The 24,562-nt window shown below is 38.6% G+C and overlaps 1 protein-coding gene across 4 annotated transcripts in view; it reads left to right on the top strand.

Annotated features, from left to right (window-relative positions):
* Window positions 1-24,562, top strand: part of LOC126088561 (aryl hydrocarbon receptor nuclear translocator homolog) — a 541,269-nt gene that overhangs the window by 493,928 nt on the left and 22,779 nt on the right. For all 4 annotated transcript variants that reach the window (XM_049906748.1, XM_049906747.1, XM_049906745.1 and 1 more), the window contains one exon: window positions 11,077-11,227. In XM_049906748.1, the coding sequence (XP_049762705.1) occupies window positions 11,077-11,227 (151 nt within the window). The remainder of the gene's footprint in view (window positions 1-11,076; window positions 11,228-24,562) is intronic.

Below are 24,562 nucleotides of genomic sequence, written 5' to 3' on the forward strand. Positions count from 1 at the left end.
AAAGGGATACTTTCAAAACTTTAGTACAGATAACAAACAAAAGGTTAAAATGGATACAAATATGGACACAATACAATAAAACAAAACTGCCTCAAGTATCTGGTAATCATACACCATTTGTAGGAGGAAGGTTCACATAATTGGCAACAATTATATTTGAAGCCACTTGTGGCAGGAAGGTCTATTATAAAAAGTTAAATCTTATACACTTTTATAGGTAGGAAGATCCATTCCTAGGCCAAGGGAAAACACCATAAAATTGTACCTGTTTCAAAAGTTGTACAGAAATGGTCTACACATCAGTTATTTTTCAACTCCATCTCTTTGTTTTAAATCTGTTCTGGGTGTTTGTTAAAATGGTTATAAATCTCAATCTTTTCTAAAATATTCATGACACATTTTTATCAACTTTAAGAAATATATGCAGAGTGTCATCAGTGTCTTTTGTAACATGGCTCTTACTGTGTAGGTGAGACTTCAATGACGAGGCATTGCTGTCGTTAGGAAGAATGTGTTTCCTGAATCTCATGTTAAATGATCTGCCCATCTGTCAGATGTAGAAATTGTCACTAGCTTTTGTAAATTCCCAGCTGGTTAAACAGGTTACTTTTTGTGTGGCATGCCAGATTTAAACCTGGTGTGCACTCCCATCTTATGGAACAAACAACCTATTCTATCAGATATTTTGCCACAGTATGGGGCTACAGTGTATTTTGGTTTACCTTTGCTCTCAGATTCCCTTCAAAGAGCACTTTTCTATATCTGAATGTATCTTTTTGTGATCATGTTTCTTCTGTCTGACCAGCTGGTTGATTATATTGCTTTCGTATCATATCCATTCACAACAATTTCGTTCAGTTATGGATGACCATTTGTGTGGTTGTTGGTTTTTGGTAAACACTAAAATAGTGGCTATTGTTATAGTTTTGAGGATATTATTAAAGAAATTAATATTAGATTGCTGCTGTACTTCCATTGAAATTTTATCTTAGGATGTACTGTAAAGTGTGTAGTTGAGCCCAACATGGCGTCGATTTCGTATGTGCTACTGCTGACTAAGCCTAGCGTGTCATCTACATATCTTTTGTTGCAAATGATATTTTCAGCTGTGCATTTGTGTTCATTAAAAATTGTTCTCAGTGTGGTTTACAAAAATATTTGCTACTGTGCTGCTATGCAGCTGCTTCAGGTTGAAAATACACCTTGTCATTGACTAAAAAGTAGTTAAATTATAAGATCACTTGCAGTGATTGTACAGTTTTGTCTCTCTCTGCTATGCTGACCTTTCTGTAATGAAACTCAATATATGTTATAATAGTAATTGTTTCAGACACTGGCACATTAGAATATAAGTTTACAATACCAGATGAGACAAATTTCGCTCCTTGAGGGCTTCACAAATTTTTGCTTCATTTGCTGTGTCCTCTGTATTTTTAACTGAGTAAGTTGTCTGAAAAGTATACTGGTTTTTTGTCATATTGTTCAATTTTTTGATAATTAGATACTAGGGACTGTTAATAAAGTTAACGATTGGATGAATTAGAGCATTATCACATGAAGTTGTGGTTAACTTCTGAGGCTAGGAGTTCAGGGGTTCATTGCCACACAGTCCCTAATCTCTTATGCTGAGAGTATAAATCCACAGTTTTTTGGGGCTTTTTTAATCATTGTATTAAATCTATGGGTTGTACCGTTTTGTAATATTACTATTAAAAAAACTCCTGTACCTTGTTGTTATATTCTTGTTCATTCATTATGACCAGCTTATTGCCTTTATTTGATTTTGGGGTCATTGCATTTTGCAGACTCAACTATTTACGTCATGCACTGCTTTGTTTATGTAGTCACTATTAAATTTGCCATTCCTGTCACATTTCAGCTGTTCTTCATTTAACCTAGTGACTTGGCTTGTAATACATTTTTGTTGGCAAATTGGTGGCTGAGCCATGTCAAATGCTACTTTTCTGTTAGCTATTAAGTTTTTGATCACACTAACTTTGAATCTGGGCCCTATATTAAATTTTAGGGCTCTGTTAAGTATTTTAAGCTGAGATTGACAAACTATGTGTATTAAGTTTTCTACTTATTTAAAAACTTAGTTAGAAGCATCACCTAACACAAAACTAATGATGTATATACAAGTTGTGCCTGCTACCACGATGTTCATAGGCAACCTTTATTAGAGTTACCTTTAGATGGAGCTTCCTCCAGACTAATGCATGGGAGATAGGTATGTGATTATAGTTTTCCGTTGTGACGGAGGTGTGTGAAAAGTTATTGTTTATATGTGTGACTTTATTTTTCTATTCTTGAAGATGCTGAACTTTTATCATTTGTTTCACTACCAGGTAACTTGAAAATGCCCAACGAGGTGAAATTAGCTGTAGCAAAAAGTCAGGAACGAAAGTGTTCATTTCAAAAATAAAGATAACCGTCCCAAGAAAATTAGTTCTCTGAAGAAATTTACAGTAGCTGTGGAACCATATGTACAGAATCCTACTTATAAAACTTGTTGCTAGAGGCGAACATTTGTTTTGTGCTTAAGTGCATCTCCATTTAGTATACTGCTTTAACAAGATTAGCAGCAGTGGGACAACTTTCTATATATTGTGATTTGTGAAGTGACAGTATTATTCAAGTTGTTGTTGTGGTGATTTTGAGTCCAAAGAATGGTTTGATGCAGTTATCAAAGCTACTGTGTCCTATGCAGGCACATACATCTCCAAATAACTACTGCAACCTACATACTTCTGAATCTGCTTACTGTGTTCATCTCTTGGTACATCTTTGAATGCTACTGGCTACTACTAAATTATCAGTATGCTGATAATGTTACTCCTGTGAAATGATACTTACCATATTTTATGGACTATAAGACACACTTTTTTCTTTGGAAAATTGTCTCCAATATTTGGGTGTGCATTATACTGAAAATGAATATAAAAATTGATTGGTGACTCCATGGAGTCCAGTATTTGATCTAAACTTCCTACCTGTCTTAAAAATGGCTGTACATTCAATGCCAAGGAAAAACCTATGTCTGTCTGACAACAATGGATTCAAATGGCAGCAACAGTGCGACGGACATGAGTTGCAGAGATTCACAACCTTGCTGATACTGTCTCTCTTCTGTCCTGCCATCACAAATCCTGAACATTATCTAGCCTATATTGTGTCATTGCAGTCTACCATGCTAGTGGACTTGAACTGAAAGTGATTTGTGTTGCCAATAACAGTAGTTTCATAACGGAAAAAAAATAAAGGGTATATATATGATGCAGGCTATAAATGAAAGTAATAGCATATGCAGAAGAAAATGGAAACAGAGCAGCTTAGCATTTTGTCCCTCCACCAACAGAAAATACCACTGGCGATTGGCGGGCTAATAAAGAAGAACTGAAAGAAACTGAGGACTAAATATGCAAAATGGCAAAAACTAGAAGCTATATTGAAATGGATTCAAAGAAACCATCAAAACGGCATTGGAATCAATACAAAAATGATTAAAATACACAGTTGTAAGTTAGCACTACAGTGGAACTGAACAGATGTTAATGGTGGAATTGGTTGGTGCTGCAGGTTTAGGAAGTGTCATGGACTTAGCATGTGAACCAAAAGCAGATTATCTCAGAAAATACCAAAAGAGTATGAAGAGAAAGTATTATCTTTCCATCCCTTTGTTATTCAATATCAAAAGGAAACCAGTGCCGAATGAAGCCAAATAGTGAATATGGACTAAACTCCTCTGACATTTGATCTGGCGAATAACAGCTATGAAAGACGCTAAAACTGTAATTATAAAAATAACTGGACATGAAAAAATGCACTATACTGTTGCCATTTCATGTTGTGCTGATGGTACTAAACTTAATCCAATGGTCATTTTCAAGCACACAACAATGCCAAAACCTGAAACACTGCCAAGTATTGTTCATGTACATGGCAAGGGTTAGATGGATGAGGCTGGTATCAGATTAAGGATTAACAGAGTGTGGGGAGAGAAGGAAAGGTGCTTTGTTAAAGAATGGTTCTCTTCTTGTGACAGATAAGTTAAGTAGTCTTTTGAAAAATTCTGTGAAAGGGAAAATGAGACAGGGAAATACAGAGCTTGCTGTTATTCTGGGAGGACTTGCTTCACAATTGCAGCCTCTTAATATCTTGATAAATAAACCATTTAAAGTGTATATGAGAAAGGAATGGAACAAATGGAAGATGGATGCAACCCATCATGATTCACACCACGTTGTTGTTGTTGTTGTTGTTGTGGTCTTCAGTCCTGAGACTGGTTTGATGCAGCTCTCCATGCTACTCTATCCTGTGCAAGCTTCTTCATCTCCCAGTACCTACTGCAACCTACATCCTTCTGAATCTGGTTAGTGTATTCATCTTTTGGTCTCCCCCTACGATTTTTACCCTCCAAGCTGCCCGCCAATACTAAATTGGTGATCCCTTGATGCCTCAGAACATGTCCTACCAACCGATCCCTTCTTCTGGTCAAGTTGTGCCACAAACTTCTCTTCTCCCCAATCCTATTCAATACTTCCTCATTAGTTATGTGATCTACCCATCTAATCTTCAGCATTCTTCTGTAGCACAACATTTCAAAAGCTTCTATTCTCTTCTTGTCCAAACTATTTACCGTCCATGTTTCACTTCCATACATGGCTACTCTCCATACAAATACTTTCAGAAATGACTTCCTGACACTTAAATCTATACTCGATGTTAACAAATTTCTCTTCTTCAGAAACGCTTTCCTTGCCATTGCCAGTCTACATTTGATATCCTCTCTACTTCGACCATCATCAGTTATTTTGCTCCCCAAATAGCAAAACTCCTTTACTACTTTAAGTATCTCATTTCCTAACCTAATTCCCTCAGCACCACCCGACTTTATTCGACTACATTCCATTATCCTCGTTTTTCTTTTGTTGATGTTCATCTTATATCCTCCCTTCAAGACACCATCCATTCCGTTCAACTGCTCTTCCAAGTCCTTTGCTGTCTCTGACAGAATTACAATGTCATCAGTGAACCTCAAAGTTTTTATTTCTTCTCCATGGATTTTAATACCTACTCCAAATTTTTCTTTTGTTTCCTTTACTGCTTGCTCAATATACAGATTGAATAACATCGGGGAGAGGCTACAACCCTGTATTACTCCCTTCCCAACCACTGCTTCCCTTTCATGTCCCTCGACTCTTATAATTGCCATCTGGTTTCTGTACAAATTGTAAATAGCCTTTCGCTCCCTGTATTTTACCCCTGCCACATTTAGAATTTGAAAGAGAGTATTCCAATCAACATTGTCAAAAGCTTTCTCTAAGTCTACAAATGCTAGAAACGTAGGTTTGCCTTTCCTTAATCTTTCTTCTAAGATAAGTCGTAAGGTCAGTATTGCCTCACGTGTTCCAGTATTTCTACGGAATCCAAACTGATCTTCCCCGAGGTCGGCTTCTACTAGTTTTTACATTCGTCTGTAAAGAATTCGTGTTAGTATTTTGCAGCTGTGGCTTATTAAACTGATTGTTCGGTAATTTTCACATCTGTCCACACCTGCTTTCTTTGGGATTGGAATTATTTTATTCTTCTTGAAGTCTGAGGGTATTTCGCCTGTTTCATACATCTTGCTCACCAGATGGTAGAGTTCTGTCAGAACTGGCTCTCCAAGGCCGTCAGTAGTTCCAATGGAATGTTGTCTACTCCGGGGGCCTTGTTTCGACTCAGGTCTTTCAGTGCTCTGTCAAACTCTTCACACAGTATCGTATCTCCCATTTCATCTTCATCTACATCCTCTTCCATTTCCATAATATTGTCCTCAAGTACATCGCCCTTGTATAGACGCTCTATATACTCCTTCCACCTTTCTGCTTTCCCTTCTTTGCTTAGAACTAGGTTTCCATCTGAACTCTTGATATTCATACAAGTGGTTCTCTTATCTCCAAAGGTCTCTTTAATTTTCCTGTAGGCAGTATCTATCTTACCCCTAGTGAGATAAGCCTCTACATCCTTACATTTGTCCTCTAGCCATCTCTGCTTAGCCATTTTGCACTTCCTGTCGATCTCATTTTTGAGACGTTTGTATTCCTTTTTGCCTGCTTCATTTACTGCATTTTTATATTTTCTCCTTTCATCAATTAAATTCAATATTTCTTCTGTTACCCAAGGATTTCTACTAACCCTCTTCTTTTTACCTACTTGATCCTCTGCTGCCTTCACTACTTCATCCCTCAAAGCTACCCATTCTTCTTCTACTGTATTTCTTTCCTCCGTTCCTGCCAATTGTTCCCTTATGCTCTCCCTGAAACTCTGTATAACCTCTGGTTCTTTCAGTTTATCCAGGTCCCATCTCCTTAAATTCCCACCTTTTTGCAGTTTCTTCAGTTCAATTCACACCACAAGGAGCTTTAAAACGACCTGTAATCAAACAGTTATGTCAGTAGATAAAACAGGTGTGGTCTGGGGTGAGAGAAGACATTAATGTTAAATGTTTTAAGAAGTGCGGCATAAGTAATGCTCCCAATGGCAGGGAAGACCACTTTACATATGAAGAGGATAACAATGGTGATGATGATGATGATGATGATGATGATGAAGAAAGTTTAGACAATTATTTTCAGCGATTTTAAAAGTCAGTTCCATTCTACAAACTAGGATTTTTTTTAGTCTGACTTTGCAGTCGAATAATAAAAATGATAAAAATGTTATGTTTTTAAGAAATCACTTAAAAATTAAGGTGTGTCTTATAGTCTGTAGCATCTTATAGTCAGTTAAATATGGCATTCAACAATGATTATGCATAATGGAAAAGTATCAGACTGTTTTTATTTCTCTAAAGATATCTATTGAAAGTAAACAGCAGCATAACAAATGGGAATTGAACCAAGGTTCTATTGGTAATCAAGTAAAACATAATTAAGTAAAAGGAAATGGTCACCATCCTTGTTAGGCAAAGTTGTACCAAGTACTAGCATGGTTCATAAAAAAAGGTTAACTATTGGGAATGACTTCTTGATGCTGAAATTGTGTTTTGCAAATAAGATAACAAGCAGTAATGCAATTTAGGAAGCAGTGTGAGAGTGGTTTGGCATGAATAACACCGAAGGAATATTAACTGTTTTTGTAATGAGAGGCTATCAGTAACACTTGCTATCTGTATATTCAAGCAGAAAGCTAATAATAATTGTAGGAAAATAATTGCCAATGCTGGAGCAATATTAACATGGACAAGAGGTTCTTTTATCAGCTTAATTGTTGGAAGATTCTGTTCTCAGGTAATTACTGTCTCTATTTTTATTGTTATTTGTATTCTCAAGGAGCATTCACTTCCTTGCACTATTTTGCTTAAATGGAACATGTAGTACAAAGACCTAATATACCATGTTTACCTGAGTATAAGATGACCCTGAATATAAGACACCTCGCCCCCCCCCCCCCTCCCCTTTTTTTTAGGATGCTCTGTGAGAAAAAAGTTTTTGAATGTATTCTGTTTAATCAAAATAACAAACTTATGTCGACATAAGGTCTTTGCTAACAGGTAACATTACACCTATTCGATACTTAGACCATTTTTTCATTGTCCACATTTTTATAATGCAAGGAGTAATAAAATAGACAAAAAGAAATGGTTTACATTCATTTTTATCTTTACTGCTTTTTTTGTTTACTTGGCCTGCAGCCTGTGGTACTGTCCAAACAGGACAGCTGTGAAACATATCTTTGTTGTCTCAAATATTTGACTATTTTTCCAGATATTATGCGATTTCTGTGGTTGTGGTTACAGTGGGACCTGAAACATAGTGGATTTCGCTTCTTTATTGATGTGAGAATGTTGTAGTATCTGTTGCTTCAAAATATACCTTCTGCCCGGTGCTCTCTCATTGGCTTTGTAAAACAAGGAACTGCCACACTCCCTATTGTTCCCATCATACCTCACTGTGTGCGTTGACAACATTGCTGTATGAAATATGAAAATATGGCACTGGCCTCAATCTAGACTTTCAGCACCTCCTTCAGAATTGTACACTATTGTTGAGTATTTGTCCAGTTTTAAAGGCTATTCGATTCTGAGTACAGATGGATTCAGGCCAACTGCAGTTTAAACAAGACAGATGTTCATAAACAGCCAAAGGACGCAGTATAGACTCCCACAGCTGGCAGCACAATGAAATTTGCTGCCTGCTCACTGCTGCCCACCATGTGGTCATCATAGTTCTCAGCCAAACTGGTGTCACTGTCCCCCCTCCAACTCTTCCACAGTGCTGTGCTTGCACAGTAGTGAAATGTGGAGTGATATCTTCTAGGATGCAGGTCATATGCAACAGCTGCAACTAATACATGAATAAAAGATCACAATCACTATTCAATGCAATTCTCGAACTTTCACTCGTCCTGCGATCTAGGGACATCTGTTGGTACTATCTCCACAAAGGGTCTTTCTGCTGTAATTTATTCTTGCAGTAACCATTGCAGTCAGTTTATACAGCATGTTCAGTAGCTGACTGGTCCAGCTGTCTCATGGCTACAGTAGGTTGATGGTCATTCATGCAGAGTCAGCTTGTTAGCTGTCATGCTCACATAGAAAGCAACACAGTGGTTGCAGTTTAGTTTAGAGGTCAAATGGCTGCTTTCACAGTTAGCCCTGCCTTTGATGAGATAGAAGATGTCTGTGGCATAGAAGGTGTCTGTGGCGGGAATGGAACAGGTGATGGTGGTGGTGGTGCAGGTGCAGGAAGAGGAGGAGGAGGAGGACTTACGGGTTTTATTAGATTAGATTTACTTTCATTCCAATTGATCCGTAGTGAGGAGGTCCTCCAGGATGTGGAACATGTCAGAAAAACAATACACGACAAATATTTACAACTAAAACAAGTAAGCTAATGTACCATTCCACAGGTCCCAAGTGGAATGATCGTCATTTTTTAATGAACACTAAGAGTCATTTTACAAATACTAATGCACTGAATTTAAAATAAAAAAGTTTTTTATTTATTTATAAGGTAATAAACATGTAATACAACTACTGTAATACTTATTTACAATGAACACATTACTGCACTGAAATGGTGCAGAAGTTAGATTAAACTTACACACACACACACACACACACACACAAATTTTCAATGAACACATTACTGCACTGAAATTGTGCAGAAGTTATGTTGTACTTATATACAAATCAGTTGGTTTTACTAAGAAATTCATCAATGGAGTAGAAGGAGTTGGCCACCAATAAATCCTTTAGGGGTAGATCTTGCATTTAGGTGATGAGCATTTCGACTCCAAATATACCAAAGGTTTCACTGATGCCTTCACACACCAAATTACTCTCGCAGTCTTGTACAGTAACAAATCTCCCATGTCTTGTTTCTCCTGTCACCTAACACCTCCCATATGCCTACCATCCAGCCACAAAGGGCACTCCTCTCATGACTCAGCACCATCCAGGATTGGAACAACTGATTCATATTCTTGGCCAGAATTGTGACTGCCTCTTGTCATGTCTTGAAATGGGGAATATCCTACCCACTATCCATCCCACCACTCCCGCAGTGGTATTCTGCCACTAACCAAAAACACACTATATCCTGGTCCATCCGTACTCCACATCTGCTCCCAATAACTTGCCTCATGGCTCATACCCCTGCAGCAAGAGACCTAGATGCCAAGCCTGTCCTATACGTCCTCCCACCACCACCAACTACCACAGTCTCCTCACAGTTATCTCCTATGCCATCAAAGGTGAGGCTACCTATATAAGCAGCCATGTATCTACAAACTAAGCTGCAACCACTGTGCTGCTTTCTGCGTGGGCATGACAACTGACAAGCTGTCTGTCCACATGAGTTGCCACTGCCAAACTGTGGCCAGAAGACAACTCGAACAGCCAGATGCTGAAGGTGCTGTCCTACATGATGTACTGCTTCAAAGCTTGAACTGTCTGGATCCTTCCTACCAACACCAGCTTTTCTGGACTGCACAGGTGGGAACTATCCTTGCTATTTGTATCCTATGCTCCCGTAACCCCCCTGACCCCAATCTTTGCTAGTCCATATCCACCTATATACCCCCTTCTTTGTTACCACTTCAAAACTACACAGCCACCTATTCCACCAATGCACCCACTACTTTTTTTCCACTTATCTCCTTTTCTGCCCCCCCCCCCCCCCCCTCCCGCCCAACTGCACCTAGCAACCCTACCCTTTCCCCTCCATGTCCCTGCACACTCTCTCAAGCAGCTTCACACCTTCCCCCACCCCTACCCAGCTCCCCTCCTTTCTGCCCTCACACCCAGGTCACATTGTTGCTCTCATCAGGCACAGTTGCTGTCTGCAGTCTAGCCACGACAGCCAGAGACTGGTGTCATACACGTGTTTTCTGTATGAGAAGAAGACCTTATGACCAGAATCTTTTCATTGTGCCTGTGTGCAGTTCATTGTCTCTTCTATATTGTGAGTAGCAATCTATCTGTTTCATAATATTGTTGTTAAAAAGAAATAAAGGTAATATAAGGTTAATAAATGAGAAAGTTGTGAAAGTATAGCTGGCCGCAGTGGCTGAGCGGTACTAGGCACTTCAGTGCGGAACTGTGCGACTGCTACAGTCACAGGTTCGAATCCTGCCTCGGGCATGGATGTGTGAGATGTCCTTAGGTTAGTTAGGTTTAAGTAGTTCTAAGTTCAGGGGGACTGATGACCTCAGATGTTAAGTCTCATAGTTCCCAGAGCCATTTGAACCATTTGTGAAAGTATAAATGTATATAACTAGAGAGAAGTTGAGCTTTTCTTAATTTTACTGGTTTTATGATATTGTTTATGATTTGTAACTGTTTTAATTACAAATCTGTCATCATATTTTAGAACAGGTACTGCTGAATATGGTAATTTGTGTCAGTACCTGCAGTGTTTATGTTTACTGTTATTCTTTCATATGTCATAAAATTCAGAATCTGTACAATATTTAACCAAGAAGCCACAAATCGGTTAGTAAAAAAGTATCATAATTTCTGGTATATTATGTACCACAATTTTGTTTTTGTATATTTAAAATGTCTACTGCTATTTTGTTTACTTGCAGTTCTGAAGCTGAAAGGACAGGTCATGTCAGTCATGTATCGTTTTCGTGCAAAGAGCAGAGAATGGGTGTGGCTACGGACTTCTGCTTTTGCCTTCCTTAACCCATACACTGATGAAGTGGAGTATATTGTTTGTACAAATACGAGTGCCAAGTAAGTTTAGTTTGGTTAACCACAGTATATTTACCAATATTTGCTGAAGATAGCAGATTTTTTTAATATTAAATCTTAATTTCTTTCCTTCAGCAGTTTCATGCCCTTCAATGCATTTATTTATTCTTACTCTTATCAAAGTTATTGATTCAAGAATGAACACACAAAAGAATACACTCATATAAATAAAGTGATCTATGTGAAGTCTTGACACAATGTTCTCTACCACAGAGTTATTAGCTGTATAATTCCACACATATTACTTATAGTAACATTATTTCCCTAAACTTGAATGTATCTTTCATCTTCATAACTATACATTTTTAATTTGTATAAAACTAACAACAGCCTGTTGTTATCATCTTTCATTCTCTTGATTGTAGCTTTTTTTTTTTTTACAGTCTTCTTTCAGAAGAAGTCAGACAGTTTCTGCTTTAAATTGAAAATCTGTGACAGGTTAAAACTGTTTGCCGGATGAGGCTCTAAACCAGATACCTGCTTTTCAAAGGCAGTACACTACCATTTGTGCTACCTAAGTACTCCCACAGTCCAGCTCAGCACTTCAACTTGCCACTGGTTTTTGTCCATATATTTCAAACACCAGCAATTTCTTCTTCCTCTCCTCCTATCTTCTTTGTTTTCACTTATTGAGGAAACATTGTGTTGTGTTTGTACCTGTTGAACATGTGAGTAAATATTAATTGCCCAGTCTTAAAACATTAATGGTGTCTGTCTGCCCCTATTGCTCTCATTGACCAAAGCAGTTATTACATTCCCACAAGGGCCAAGGCCCAGGAAGATTGCATGTCATGGGGAGTGCTCTTACAATGTTCTGGGTTCAAGTCCATCTTTTCTACATAGTTTTAACTTGCCACGATATTTTGAAACAATGCACAAGCCACTGCAGTGTGAACCTGACAACAGTCTGGAAACCGTACCTTGGTTGCCGCCAAACCATTTCCTGCGACATCAGTTCTTCAAAAGTACTGCCCCAGCAAAGCATTCAGGAGCGCTTATGTGAAGTTTGGAAAACAGGAGAGAGATAGTGACAGAATTGATGAAGTGAATGCAGCTCATGAATCGTGCATGGCCAGCTCAGTTGGCAAGAGCATTTCTTGTGAAAAGCAAAGTTTTGAGTTTCAGTTCTGATTCAGGATACAGTTTTATTCCACAAGGGAATTTCAGCTCCAATGCAGAGTGAAAAATTAATTCTTGTATAACCAATCTCAGAGACCACACCCTGCACCTGCTTATGGCTCTCTGTCCATAAAAACAATACCGGCCACAAACATTTTGAAACAGGCCATGCAACAAGTAATATTCATTACTTTACAAATCAACCAGGAACTTACGTTTTCAGGTAGATGAGGGCACTCCACTTTCTTCAAAAATTATGGGTGTATAGACTCCTGACAGCTAGAATGAACTAAGAGACATCTACTTAGTTGTAATGAATGCACATACTCCAGGGTTGCAAGTTTGTTGCAAACAACCTGTGAACTGCTGTAGGAAACATAGAACATTGAAGTCATAGCCACCATGTACATTTTCCAAAGCTAAGTTTGGAATAGATACCGTAAAATGGGGTGAAAAGAAATATGAAAAGCAAAATTATATCAGATTATAGGTCTTGGGTAAAATATTCCGGAGGTAAAATAGTCCCCCATTCGGATCTCCGGGCGGGGACTACTCAAGAGGATGTCGTTATCAGGAGAAAGAAAACTGGCATTCTACGGATCGGAGCGTGGAATGTCAGATCCCTTAATCGGGCAGGTAGGTTAGAAAATTTAAAAAGGGAAATGGATAGGTTAAAGTTAGATATAGTGGGAATTAGTGAAGTTCGGTGGCAGGAGGAACAAGACATCTGGTCAGGTGACTACAGGGTTATAAACACAAAGTCAAATAGGGGTAATGCAGGAGTAGGTTTAATAATGAATAGGAAAATAAGAATGCGGGTAAGCTACTACAAACAGCATAGTGAACGCATTATTGTGGCCAAGATAGATACGCAGCCCACACCTACTACAGTAGTACAAGTTTATATGCCAACTAGCTCTGCAGATGACGAAGAAATTGAAGAAATGTATGATGAAATAAAAGGAATTATTCAGATAGTGAAGGGAGACGAAAATTTAATAGTCATGGGTGACTGGAATTCGAGTGTAGGAAAAGGGAGAGAAGGAAACGTAGTAGGTGAATATGGATTGGGGCTAAGAAATGAAAGAGGAAGCCGCCTGGTAGAATTTTGCACAGAGCACAACTTAATCATAGCTAACACTTGGTTTAAGAATCATGATAGAAGGTTGTATACATGGAAGAACCCTGGAGATACTAAAAGGTATCAGATAGATTATATAATGGTAAGACAGAGATTTAGGAACCAGGTTTTAAATTGTAAGACATTTCCAGGGGCAGATGTGGACTCTGACCACAATTTATTGGTTATGACCTGTAGATTAAAACTGAAGAAACTGCAAAAAGGTGGGAATTTAAGGAGATGGGACCTGATAAACTGAAAGAACCAGAGGTTGTAGAGAGTTTCAGGGAGAGCGTAAGGGAACAATTGACAGGAATGGGGGAAAGAAATACAGTAGAAGAAGAATGGGTAGCTTTGAGGGATGAAGTAGTGAAGGCAGCAGAGGATCAAGTAGGTAAAAAGAAGAGGGCTAGTAGAAATCCTTGGGTAACAGAAGAAATATTGAATTTAATTGATGAAAGGAGAAAATATAAAAATGCAGTAAATGAAGCAGGCAAAAAGGAATACAAACGTCTCAAAAATGAGATCGACAGGAAGTGCAAAATGGCTAAGCAGGCATGGCTAGAGGACAAATGTAAGGATGTGGAGGCTTATCTCACTAGGGGTAAGATAGATACTGCCTACAGGAAAATTAAAGAGACCTTTGGAGATAAGAGAACCACTTGTATGAACATCAAGAGCTCAGATGGAAACCCAGTTCTAAGCAAAGAAGGGAAAGCAGAAAGGTGGAAGGAGTATATAGAGGGCCTACACAAGGGCGATGCACTTGAGGACAATATTATGGAAATGGAAGAGGATGTAGATGAAGATGAAATGGGAGATACGATACTGCGTGAAGAGTTTGACAGAGCACTGAAAGACCTGAGTCGAAACAAGGCCCCCGGAGTAGACAACATTCCATTGGAACTACTGACGGCCTTGGGAGAGCCAGTCCTGACAAAACTCTACCATCTGGTGAGCAAGATGTATGAAACAGGCGAAATACCCTCAGACTTCAAGAAGAACATAATAATTCCAATCCCAAAGAAAGCAGGTGTGGACAGATGTGAAAATTACCGAACAATCAGTTTAATAAGCCACAGCTGCAAAATACTAACACGAATTCTTTACAGACGAATGGAAAAACTAGTAGAAGTCGACCTCGGGGAAGATCAGTTTGGATTCCGTAGAAATACTGGAACACGTGAGGCAATACTGACCTTATGACTTATCTTAGAAGAAAGATTAAGGAAAGGCAAACCTACATTTCTAGCATTTGTAGACTTAGAGAAAGCTTTTGACAATGTTGACTGGAATACTCTCTTTCAAATTCTAAAGGTGGCAGGGGTAAAATATAGGGAGCGAAAGGCTATTTACAATTTGTATAGAAACCAGATGGCAGTTATAAGAGTCGAGGGGCATGAAAGAGAAGCAGTGGTTGGGAAGGGAGTAAGACAGGGTTGTAGCCTCTCCCCGAAGCTATTCAATCTGTATATTGAGCAAGCAGTAAAGGAAACAAAAGAAAAATTCGGAGTAGGTATTAAAATCCATGGAGAAGAAATAAAAACGTTGAGGTTCGCCGATGACATTGTAATTCTGTCAGAGACAGCAAAGGACTTGGAAGAGCAGTTGAACGGAATGGATGGTGTCTTGAAGGGAGGATATAAGATGAACATCAACAAAAGAAAAACGAGGATAATGAAATGTAGTCGAATAAAGTCGGGTGGTGCTGAGGGAATTAGGTTAGGAAATGAGATACTTAAAGTAGTAAAGGAGTTTTGCAATTTGGGGAGCAAAATAACTGATGATGGTCGAAGTAGATAGGATATAAAATGTAGACTGGCAATGGCAAGGAAAGCGTTTCTGAAGAAGAGAAATTTGTTAACATCGAGTATAGATTTAAGTGTCAGGAAATCATTTCTGAAAGTATTTGTATGGAGTGTAGCCATGTATGGAAGCGAAACATGGACGGTAAATAGTTTGGACAAGAAGAGAATAGAAGCTTTCGAAATGTGGTGCTACAGAAGAATGCTGAAGATTAGATTGGTAGATCACGTAACTAATGAGGAAGTATTGAATAGGATTGGGGAGAAGAGAAGTTTGTGGCACAACTTGACCAGAAGAAGGGATCGGTTGGTAGGACATGTTCTGAGGCATCAAGGGATCACCAATTTAGTATTGGAGGGCAGCGTGGAGGGTAAAAATTGTAGGGTGAGACCAAGAGATGAATACACTAAGCAGATTCAGAAAGATGTAGGTTGCAGTAGGTACTGGGAGATGAAGTAGCTTGCACAGGATAGAGTAGCATGGAGAGCTGCATCAAACCAGTCTCAGGACTGAAGACCACAACAACAGGTCTTGCATGTAATTTATATTTATGTTTAGGATCTAACTCATGTTTTTATAACATTAAAAATAAAAATCTTGGCATTTCTATTCACCATTCAGTGTTAAACTTATTATTTTTTCTATTTATTCATCTTTGGGATGAGTAGGGACATGTCAAAATCTGTTTTGTATCTAGGAGAATAAGAAACAAAATGTATCTGGTTCAAAAAAAATTTATTCAATACAGACCTAAAATATTGCATGAATTGTGTTTTTTATTCTGTTTTCCAATTAAAATTTTTTGCATCTTTCATTACTTTATGGTAACATTAGAAGTGATGAGCTTGGTTAGTTTGTTAATCCATTAAGTCACTGACGTCATGTAAAAAATGATGTGTTTGAGTCTACAAGTCATTCCCCCAGAAGTAATGAAGAACTTTGAACAACAGATGAAAAAAAGGCTCCTCGCCTGTTAAAATAAACGTGTTTAATCAGCCCTTTTTTTTCATAAAAACGACAACATAACTTTTTACTTCTAAATAAAATTTTACGTGTATACAATCTATATGACTGCTTACTTTAATCACGGCTTAATCTCCTGGATTGAGAACAGTGCCAGGTGGTTCATCATTGCCGCCAAATTCTTGTTCTTCTTCTTCTGAAGGAACACTGATGATTGCTGTTTCTGTTCACCCCATTAATTCTGAAAATACATCCCCAAATTTTCAGTTACCCGAGATTAAAATACACCTTAAAATTGAACTTTTGGTTAATGAAATAGGATTGTACATTTGCTTACCATGTACTTAAAACAACAAAATTTAGATTGATTTTTACAAGTAGAATTCATAGTAAATAAATTCAGTACCATGTTGAATGTTTGTTAGAGAGTGAACAGAACACCTACTGATAGTGTCACCAACATTGAAATTCATAATTTCTCTGTTAGATTGGTTCATTATCACCATAGACAAGCAATTATTTGAGTTCTTTTCTTATTTGTCATCTGACACGATAGCATAGAACTTTTTTGAAAGTTTCGTTTTAGTTCACCCCATTGTTTCTTTAGTATCCTTGCCAGTGAACATTGTGATGGATGCAGATGTGCTGGCATGGGTAGTGCAGCAGATTAGTGCAGATGACTGGTATGGAAGGCATATGCTGGAGGGCATACGTGATGAGTTGTCTGAGCAGACCTGCTGATAGAAGAGTTCACCTGCAGGCAATAGCAATTGACAGCTTGACGGTGGTTCATTGAACTCTCTGCCAGGCACTTTATTGTGAATAGCAGAGTAATCACGTAGATGTAGATGAATAGTAAACTTGGGAGGGGGCAGTTATAACGCTGAGTTCAACCACTGCAGATCTCAACTTGCACGTTGTGCCATATGCTGTTTGTGTGTGTTCAGTTGTCAGCTGCCCATGCCTCTCATGTGTCTTGTTCATTCCTGGGCATGTCTCTTTGCAGTTTCAGACTTTCTGCTTCCCCATAGGTTGACTTGAACTGCAAGTTTTTGTTGCCTCCACTGTAGGTCTGCTCTCCAACTCGTTGTTGAGCCACCGTTGGTCCGTACAATACCTTGTGCTGACAGTGTTGGTAGCAGCATGTTTGGCTGTGCAGGTACTGAATGCAATGAGGGACGTTCTTACATGTGTGATGTGTGACACTTCGCTCCCTCCCTCTCTCTCTCTCTCTCTCTCTCTCTCTCTCTCTCTCTCCCCCTCTCTCTCTGGGCTACCATGGGCCCATCATTTCTGCTGTGCTGTGCTGGCAGGAACAGTTGCACATATATAGAAGGAGCAGCAGCAGCACGAGCAGATGCAGGTGCTGCTAAACCAGCTGCAGAATTGCTTCATGCCATGCCACACAGCAACCCCAGATCTATGACTAGGGTAAAAATTTGATAGTGGCCCCGCACACCGCTGCCCCGTGAGCATTTGAGGTAGGACGTCAAAAATTAAAAAAAAAAAATTATCAATTTTTCAAAAATATGTTCATTTTGTAGCACACATCTTTCTGAAGAGTTTGATATATAAAAGATAAATGTTCGAGGGAATGTAAGACATGTTATTTGGTCTTAAGTGTACCAAAGTGCAGTGTGCCTCTTTACACACCATTCTTCTATCACACCTCACTGTACTTTGCTCTGTCAAATTCAAAAATGCATATTTTGTAATTGAAGCCATCAATCCTATATTCAGGACAGTGGAAATGAAAATGTCCTGTGGTCCTCTCCTGCTCCCGGTTGGCTAGTTTGACATCCTGCTCCCCTTAAAACAAGCTCGGATGGGATTATTTGTGATCAGAAAATTTGCACTCTTTCTTGCTTATTAGCTAATAACTTTCTCTTTTGTGTGACATACAATTAAATGTAGGAAACATAAAAGCAGTAAGAACAAGAGACAAGCAAGACAGTACACATTTCTTAAATCCTTAGGTCCCAGCATTTCTCTCTCTAATCTTATTACAGCTTTACACTGCGTGCTTTCCTTTCTGTGAAAGAGTCTATTACCTCATCAAAATTCGTCAAATGTTGTGCTACATGAAAAATCAAAATGTCATCTAATACCGAAAAAGTTGTTAATACAAATAGTACCCAAGTGTGGTATGGTTTCTCGATTTGATTACGTCTATTTCATTACTGTCTGGTAGATAAAATGAAATAGGTGTTTCTAATATTGCAGCAATTGTAAAACATGCCAAACAAGCAAAACTGTTTTGTCACAAATGGTCATTTTCATCTATGTCACTTACATAAATAACATGAAATTCCAATATCAAATGCTATTAGGCCTACTACTAGCAAAAAGTTTTATGTTAGGAAATACTTTCACATTTAACTCACATGCTCCAGTTTATAAAGCACGAGATCAAATGGCTCTGAGCACTATGGGACTTAACATCTATGGTCATCAGTCAAAGCACGAGATCGAAAAGTAGTAGTAGTAGTAGTAGTAGTAGTAGTAGTACATAATTTTCATATAAATTTGGAATCGTCCTATTGTCTCACATAATTTGTGTGATGTCCCCATTTCTTCTCCTTCCTCATTCTAACAAACTACCTTGTCATCACTGTAACTGTTCTTGCTGTTGTCAAAATGTATTCTCTGGTTTACTTCACTAAACCTGCCAGAATCACCGGTTTAGTTATGCCGCGTTTATTCCCTGATTAGGCATTACTACATGTTAGTACAACACATTTTCCACTCTATTTAGAGAATAGATGCTGTGCAGCTGCTGACTTAGGACTATACAACTGGCCCTTAGTAGTGTAGCAATCTGGCAAAAATTTTCTGTCAGAATATCATTTTCTTGGGTACACCGAGAAGATAATATGTAATTACCTGTTATTCCTGTTAGTCATTTATTTCTACTCTAGTAGTCTGGATTTATGGATGTCGCTAATAATACTAACAACTGTTAACATTTGCACACCAAATCAACCACATAAACAAACCAACTGGAATTCACCCGTTCAGGTTTGTTCGGCTTAGCTGTCCCCTTTTGGCTGCGGGAAAGCTTTTTATTTGTATTTTTTATTTGTATATGCAACAGGGATGACAATTCCCATAGCACAGACATCACATACCTGGATGCTAGGCACTTTGTGAAACAAGGTTTTTTTTCTTTGAGAATATGAATTTGGCACCCCTGAAATTGCCACTTGGGGCAGATACCCTGGTTTGCCATCCTCCCCCCTAACCCACCTCCTCCTCCCTAGATCCAGGCTTGGCACTCAGGTAGCAAGTGTGGTGCCTGCTAATTCTTCCATGCTGCTAATTCTTTGCCGGTTTGGGTGAGTCTCTGGAAAGGAGGGTTCTTTGTGCATTGCCAGGTAAGATGTATTGTTGAACCAGTTGATAAAACTGCCTTGTTATTGTTCAGAATTTTGAAGCCACACACTGAGCTGGCAAAACTCCCATTTGGTGAACGTTGCAGGTTGCTTACATAGTATTTTAGAAGTCAAATCATGCGGTGGCAACATGGTTCCAGTTTAACCAGCACTCCAGGCAGTCATATGAGGCCTTGATTCCCGATTTGCGGGGTCTCATGCCAGTGTCATTTTGAGTGTGGTACTTCATACACAGACTAACTGATTTGGGACATGATTGATCCTGAGTAGCAAACTGGGCATGATTGATCCTGAGTACCAGACTGGGTCAGTGACATTATCCCACTCTTCTTTAGTTGATATTGCCCAGATTGCTGAACATTCAACAGTTGGCGGGTGACACACTTAGATGTACACAGTCAACAGCCCCCTGTGCCCCATGGGGTTTCCCAGGTGGCCTACTCTCCCACCAAGCCATTGTGTTGACGCCGTTGATGATTCTGCTGTTATATTGTCACAATGCTGCCCTTCTTCGCCCCTGTCAAGCTCGGTGTGTTTGCATCATTCACAGCATTATAATTTCTGCCCATGGCATTTTTCAATTCCTCGACTTCACTTCACTCTCCTTCCGTTCATATGGGGGAGCCAGCAGTGCTGCTCTGATTGTCTTTTGGTGCATGTTCAACAAGATTGCCTGCTCTTGGAGCTCACGTATGGGATATGCAGAGCAGAGTCCTCTAATTGGGAAGGTATCAAGCCTGGTGTCCCCACAGGGTTCAGTCTTGGATCCCTTATTGTTCTTAACATATATTAATGACTTGCCATTCTATATTTATGAAGATACAAAGCTAGTTATTTTTGCTGATGATACAAGTATAATAATCACACCCAACAAACAAGAATTAGCTGAAGAAATTATAAATAATGTTTTTCAGAAAATTATTAAATGGTTCTCTGCAAATGGACTCTCACAAAAATTTTGAGAAAACACAGTATATACAGTTCTGTACAGTATATGGCATAACACCATTGATAAATATAGACTTTTAGCAGAAGTCTATAACTAAGGCATAACATTCGAAATTTTTGAATGCGTGTATTGAAGAGAAATTGAATTGGGAGAAACACCCTGATGATCTTCGGAAATTGTTATGTTCAGCTGCTTATACTAACAGGGTTATTGGAAATTTTGGTGATAAATGTATCAGTAAATTTGCCTTCTGTGTGTGTGTTCATTCATTGGTTTCATATGGCCTTGTATTGTGGGGTAATTCATCATTAAAGGTAAAAGTATTCATTGCACGAATGCACGTAATCAGAATAATAGCCTAACAGACATTTATTTAAGGAACTCGGGATAGTTACAGTACCTTTGTAGTATAGATATTCACTTATGAAATCTGTTTTTAATAATCCATGCAAATTTAAAAAATAATAGCAAAGTGCATAGCTACAGCACTAGAAGAAAGGATGATTTTCACTATAAATCTGACCTTGGCAGAGAAAGGGGTGAATTATGCTGCCACAGAAATCATTGGTCATTTGCCAAATAGCATTAACAGGGTGTATACGACCCGGGAGATCCGGGAAAAACCCAGGAATTTTTTCGTCCAGGAGAAAACCGGGAAAAACCCGGGAATTTTTTGGAATTCTGGGAACTTTTCCTTGTTTTAGTTACCAGTTAAATTTTTGTTATTTTAACTGGTAAGAACCAATACTCCAACAAAGGATATTACTGTATTCCACGTCTGCAGGATAATATTGCAGCAACAAAACATTAACAAGAGGAAGAAAAACGAAAATAAAACTTAAGTGGCAAAGGAATTGCGCCATATACAACAAAACACAGTGCTCATACAAGCGTCTGCCAACCAAAGTGTGTCAAAGGCTTTAGGAAGAATATGCAGTGCTTCCTAACAACAAATTGCCTCCGATGAGTGTGGAATGACAGCTGTTTACATTTGATTCATTTGAGCAGTTGCGGGCGGGCTCTTGCGCATGCGCAGTTGACTCGCCTATGGGTAGTACCTTCTCCCGCTTCTGGCTACAGATGTGTGGCTGAGCGCCACTATCTAAATTGCTCTGGTTCGGAAATATCGTAGATCCAGGGCTGATGCACAGAGCAGTCTGAGTTGTAGTGGGGAGGTGGGTAGTCTCCACGTGACCTGTGTTTACGTTTAGTGATTTTGCTGTTTCCTCTTCGTTTATTGCTCTCACATTAAATGAAAACAAAACGGATTTCTGTGGCTGGGAGCTACCAAATTAATTAAAATACGTTCGCATAATTACGGAAGGCTAAAATAAGTTGTTAGTTCCAGGTTCTGACAATCAAGCATTAATCACCTTGCAGAACAATGAAGTTATTTTTGTCGGTTTGCTAAAGAAATTGGGCTTTTATTAATATTTTGCACTCAGGATGTCAGTTTATTTTAAATGAAGTGTTTAATCTCACGCTGTTCGCTAGTTTCAACTATTCGCTGCATCTCAAGTGCATGTTTTCCATCTTCTAGCTCGTATGACATTATGCCATAATAAAGAACCAAACATCAGATAATACAGTACTGGTACTCTAGAAAATTTACATCCGAATCTGGACATATGATTGTGCACTTTAAGCCAAATTACGCATTTTAGTATGGTTCACGAAATTACGTTGCTCCTGAAGTATCCTTTGATGTCTTGTTTCTTTTATGACATAATGCAAGATCGCATGTACGAACACACGGGCTTCCTGCGTCATCGTAGCTGCGCTGGCGCGGTGATGCCTGTTATCTGGTGCTCTCTGGCAACTGCTGAAACGAACCAGTTTCTAACAGATCACAGGAAAATACTGCGAATGATGGTTTGAAAAGTGTTACTTTCAAAGTAAATTTCCTCTTACGCAAGATGAACTATGTGCAAGAATGTACGATGAATTTTTTAAACCACAGAGCGTTTGACTCTCATGTAAAAATCAACTCCTTGAGGACGACCATCTACAATAATTTAGAGCCCAGAAGATCAGACATTTACGTCGTTATTAAAAATTTTACTGGCACATGTGTGTCATGTATGTTAAAGTGTAACACGCGCATAATGATCAGCATTATATATGGAAGCTTAGCTTCTCTTGCAGCTTATTAATCTTAGAGACCAATATTATTTATGAAAGCTTTGTTTTTCTTCTATCAAAACTATGTGTTCTAATTTAAACCATTAACTTTTCTTTTTGTGTGTTCGCACTACTTAAGAGTGATCTTGCTATTGGTTGACTACACTACGTGTCTTGTACTGTCATCAGCTGTCGAGATCACGTGACATGAGCTATGACTGGCTTACAAAAGCGCGTCGCAATCTCGATTTCATTGTTTCGGAAAGTAACATGCAGTGTTTGGTGGAATTCGAATTTATACCTCCGTAAAATGAAGAAATGCAGCGTACATGTTGCTGCACATCAAAGATCTTTCCAAAACGTTTTTTTTTTTCCCTCTGGGTTTCGTTTTCTAAAGCGCCGGTAAATTCTACGTCTGTTTAGAAAACCATAAACATTCCAATGATTGATAAGTTTTACAGTGCCGAGGAAAAGTATACTGTCATTTAACACGGAAAAAGTGTATTTTCATCTGGGAGAAAGTGTATTTTCAACCGGGAAATCCGGGAATTTTTTTTCCTTGTCCACGTATACACCCTGATTAAAAGTGTCACACATAGCCAACCAGCATCTAAAAAGAAATGAAACGAATTTCTGAATGACGTATCCTTCTACTCAGTAGATGAATTTTTAGATATGAAGGAGTGACGCTAAATAATAATGATGATGATGATAATAATAATAATAATAATAATAATAATAAACCCCATGGAGGCCCGGGAAAAGAATAGGCCTCCGGGTTGTTCTGCCAGTCGTAAAAGGCGACGAAAAGAACAAACCACTAATAGGGCTAACCCCCCTTTTAGTGTGATTAGTTGGTTCAGGACAGAACTAAAGCAGCCTCGGACAAGCGCCATCATGGTCGGGGACGACGCTTGAACCCTATGCGCGCCCACAATGGTAACGACACTGCTAGCCAACTGGAAAATGATTTAAATCCAAATAGAGGTGTTTTGCAGGATATGCTTCCTGCAACCACCCTAGAAGGAAAACAAAGACAGAGGATGAGATGGTCAGGTGAAGTTAATCGACGCCTCATGTTCTGTTATTACCAAGCAACAAACCTAGGAACCAACACAACTGGATACATATCACAAGTATACACAACATTTATTACCAGATACCCAGAATTAAAATTTTTAACAGAACAATGACTAGCTGATCAGATCCGTGTAATAATAAAAAATAACAGGATACCCCAGTCAGAATTAGAAAACATCAAACAACAAGTACAACAAATACTGAAACAAAATAATGTGCATGCAGAAGAAGAAGAAAATACAGTAATGGACTCAAACATCCCAGAGCAAACAAACAAAGAACAACATGCATCAATTAAACAGTCAGAGGAAAAGGAAGTCTTAAGACAGCCACCAGAACAAGCACAAATAGAACACGAAGTGACACACATATTAGATATAGAAGAAAAATTTCAGCTGACATATAGAATACAAAGACACAAATACAGACATTAGACCATTCTTGCATAGACCGCCAAATAACCCACAAGTCGAAACAACAATAAAAACTATCAACACAATCATACACAACAAAATAAATGAAAACACAACTATGGAAAAGTTACAACTACTGGTTTATATAGGAGCGCTCACTACACTAAATATACACACTAGGCAGAGATCAGAACCAACCAACACACAGAAGAAACCCACAAAACCAGCATGGCAACACAGGCTACAGATCAGAATAGAAAAACTGAGAAAAGACATCGGACAGCTAACACAATTTATAAGAAATGAAATGTCAGAAAAAAAAAAAAAAAGAAACAGGTTAGGTAAAATCTCACA

Source organism: Schistocerca cancellata, chromosome 6 (genome assembly GCF_023864275.1).
Source record: "Schistocerca cancellata isolate TAMUIC-IGC-003103 chromosome 6, iqSchCanc2.1, whole genome shotgun sequence".
Lineage (NCBI taxonomy): Eukaryota > Metazoa > Arthropoda > Insecta > Orthoptera > Acrididae > Schistocerca > Schistocerca cancellata.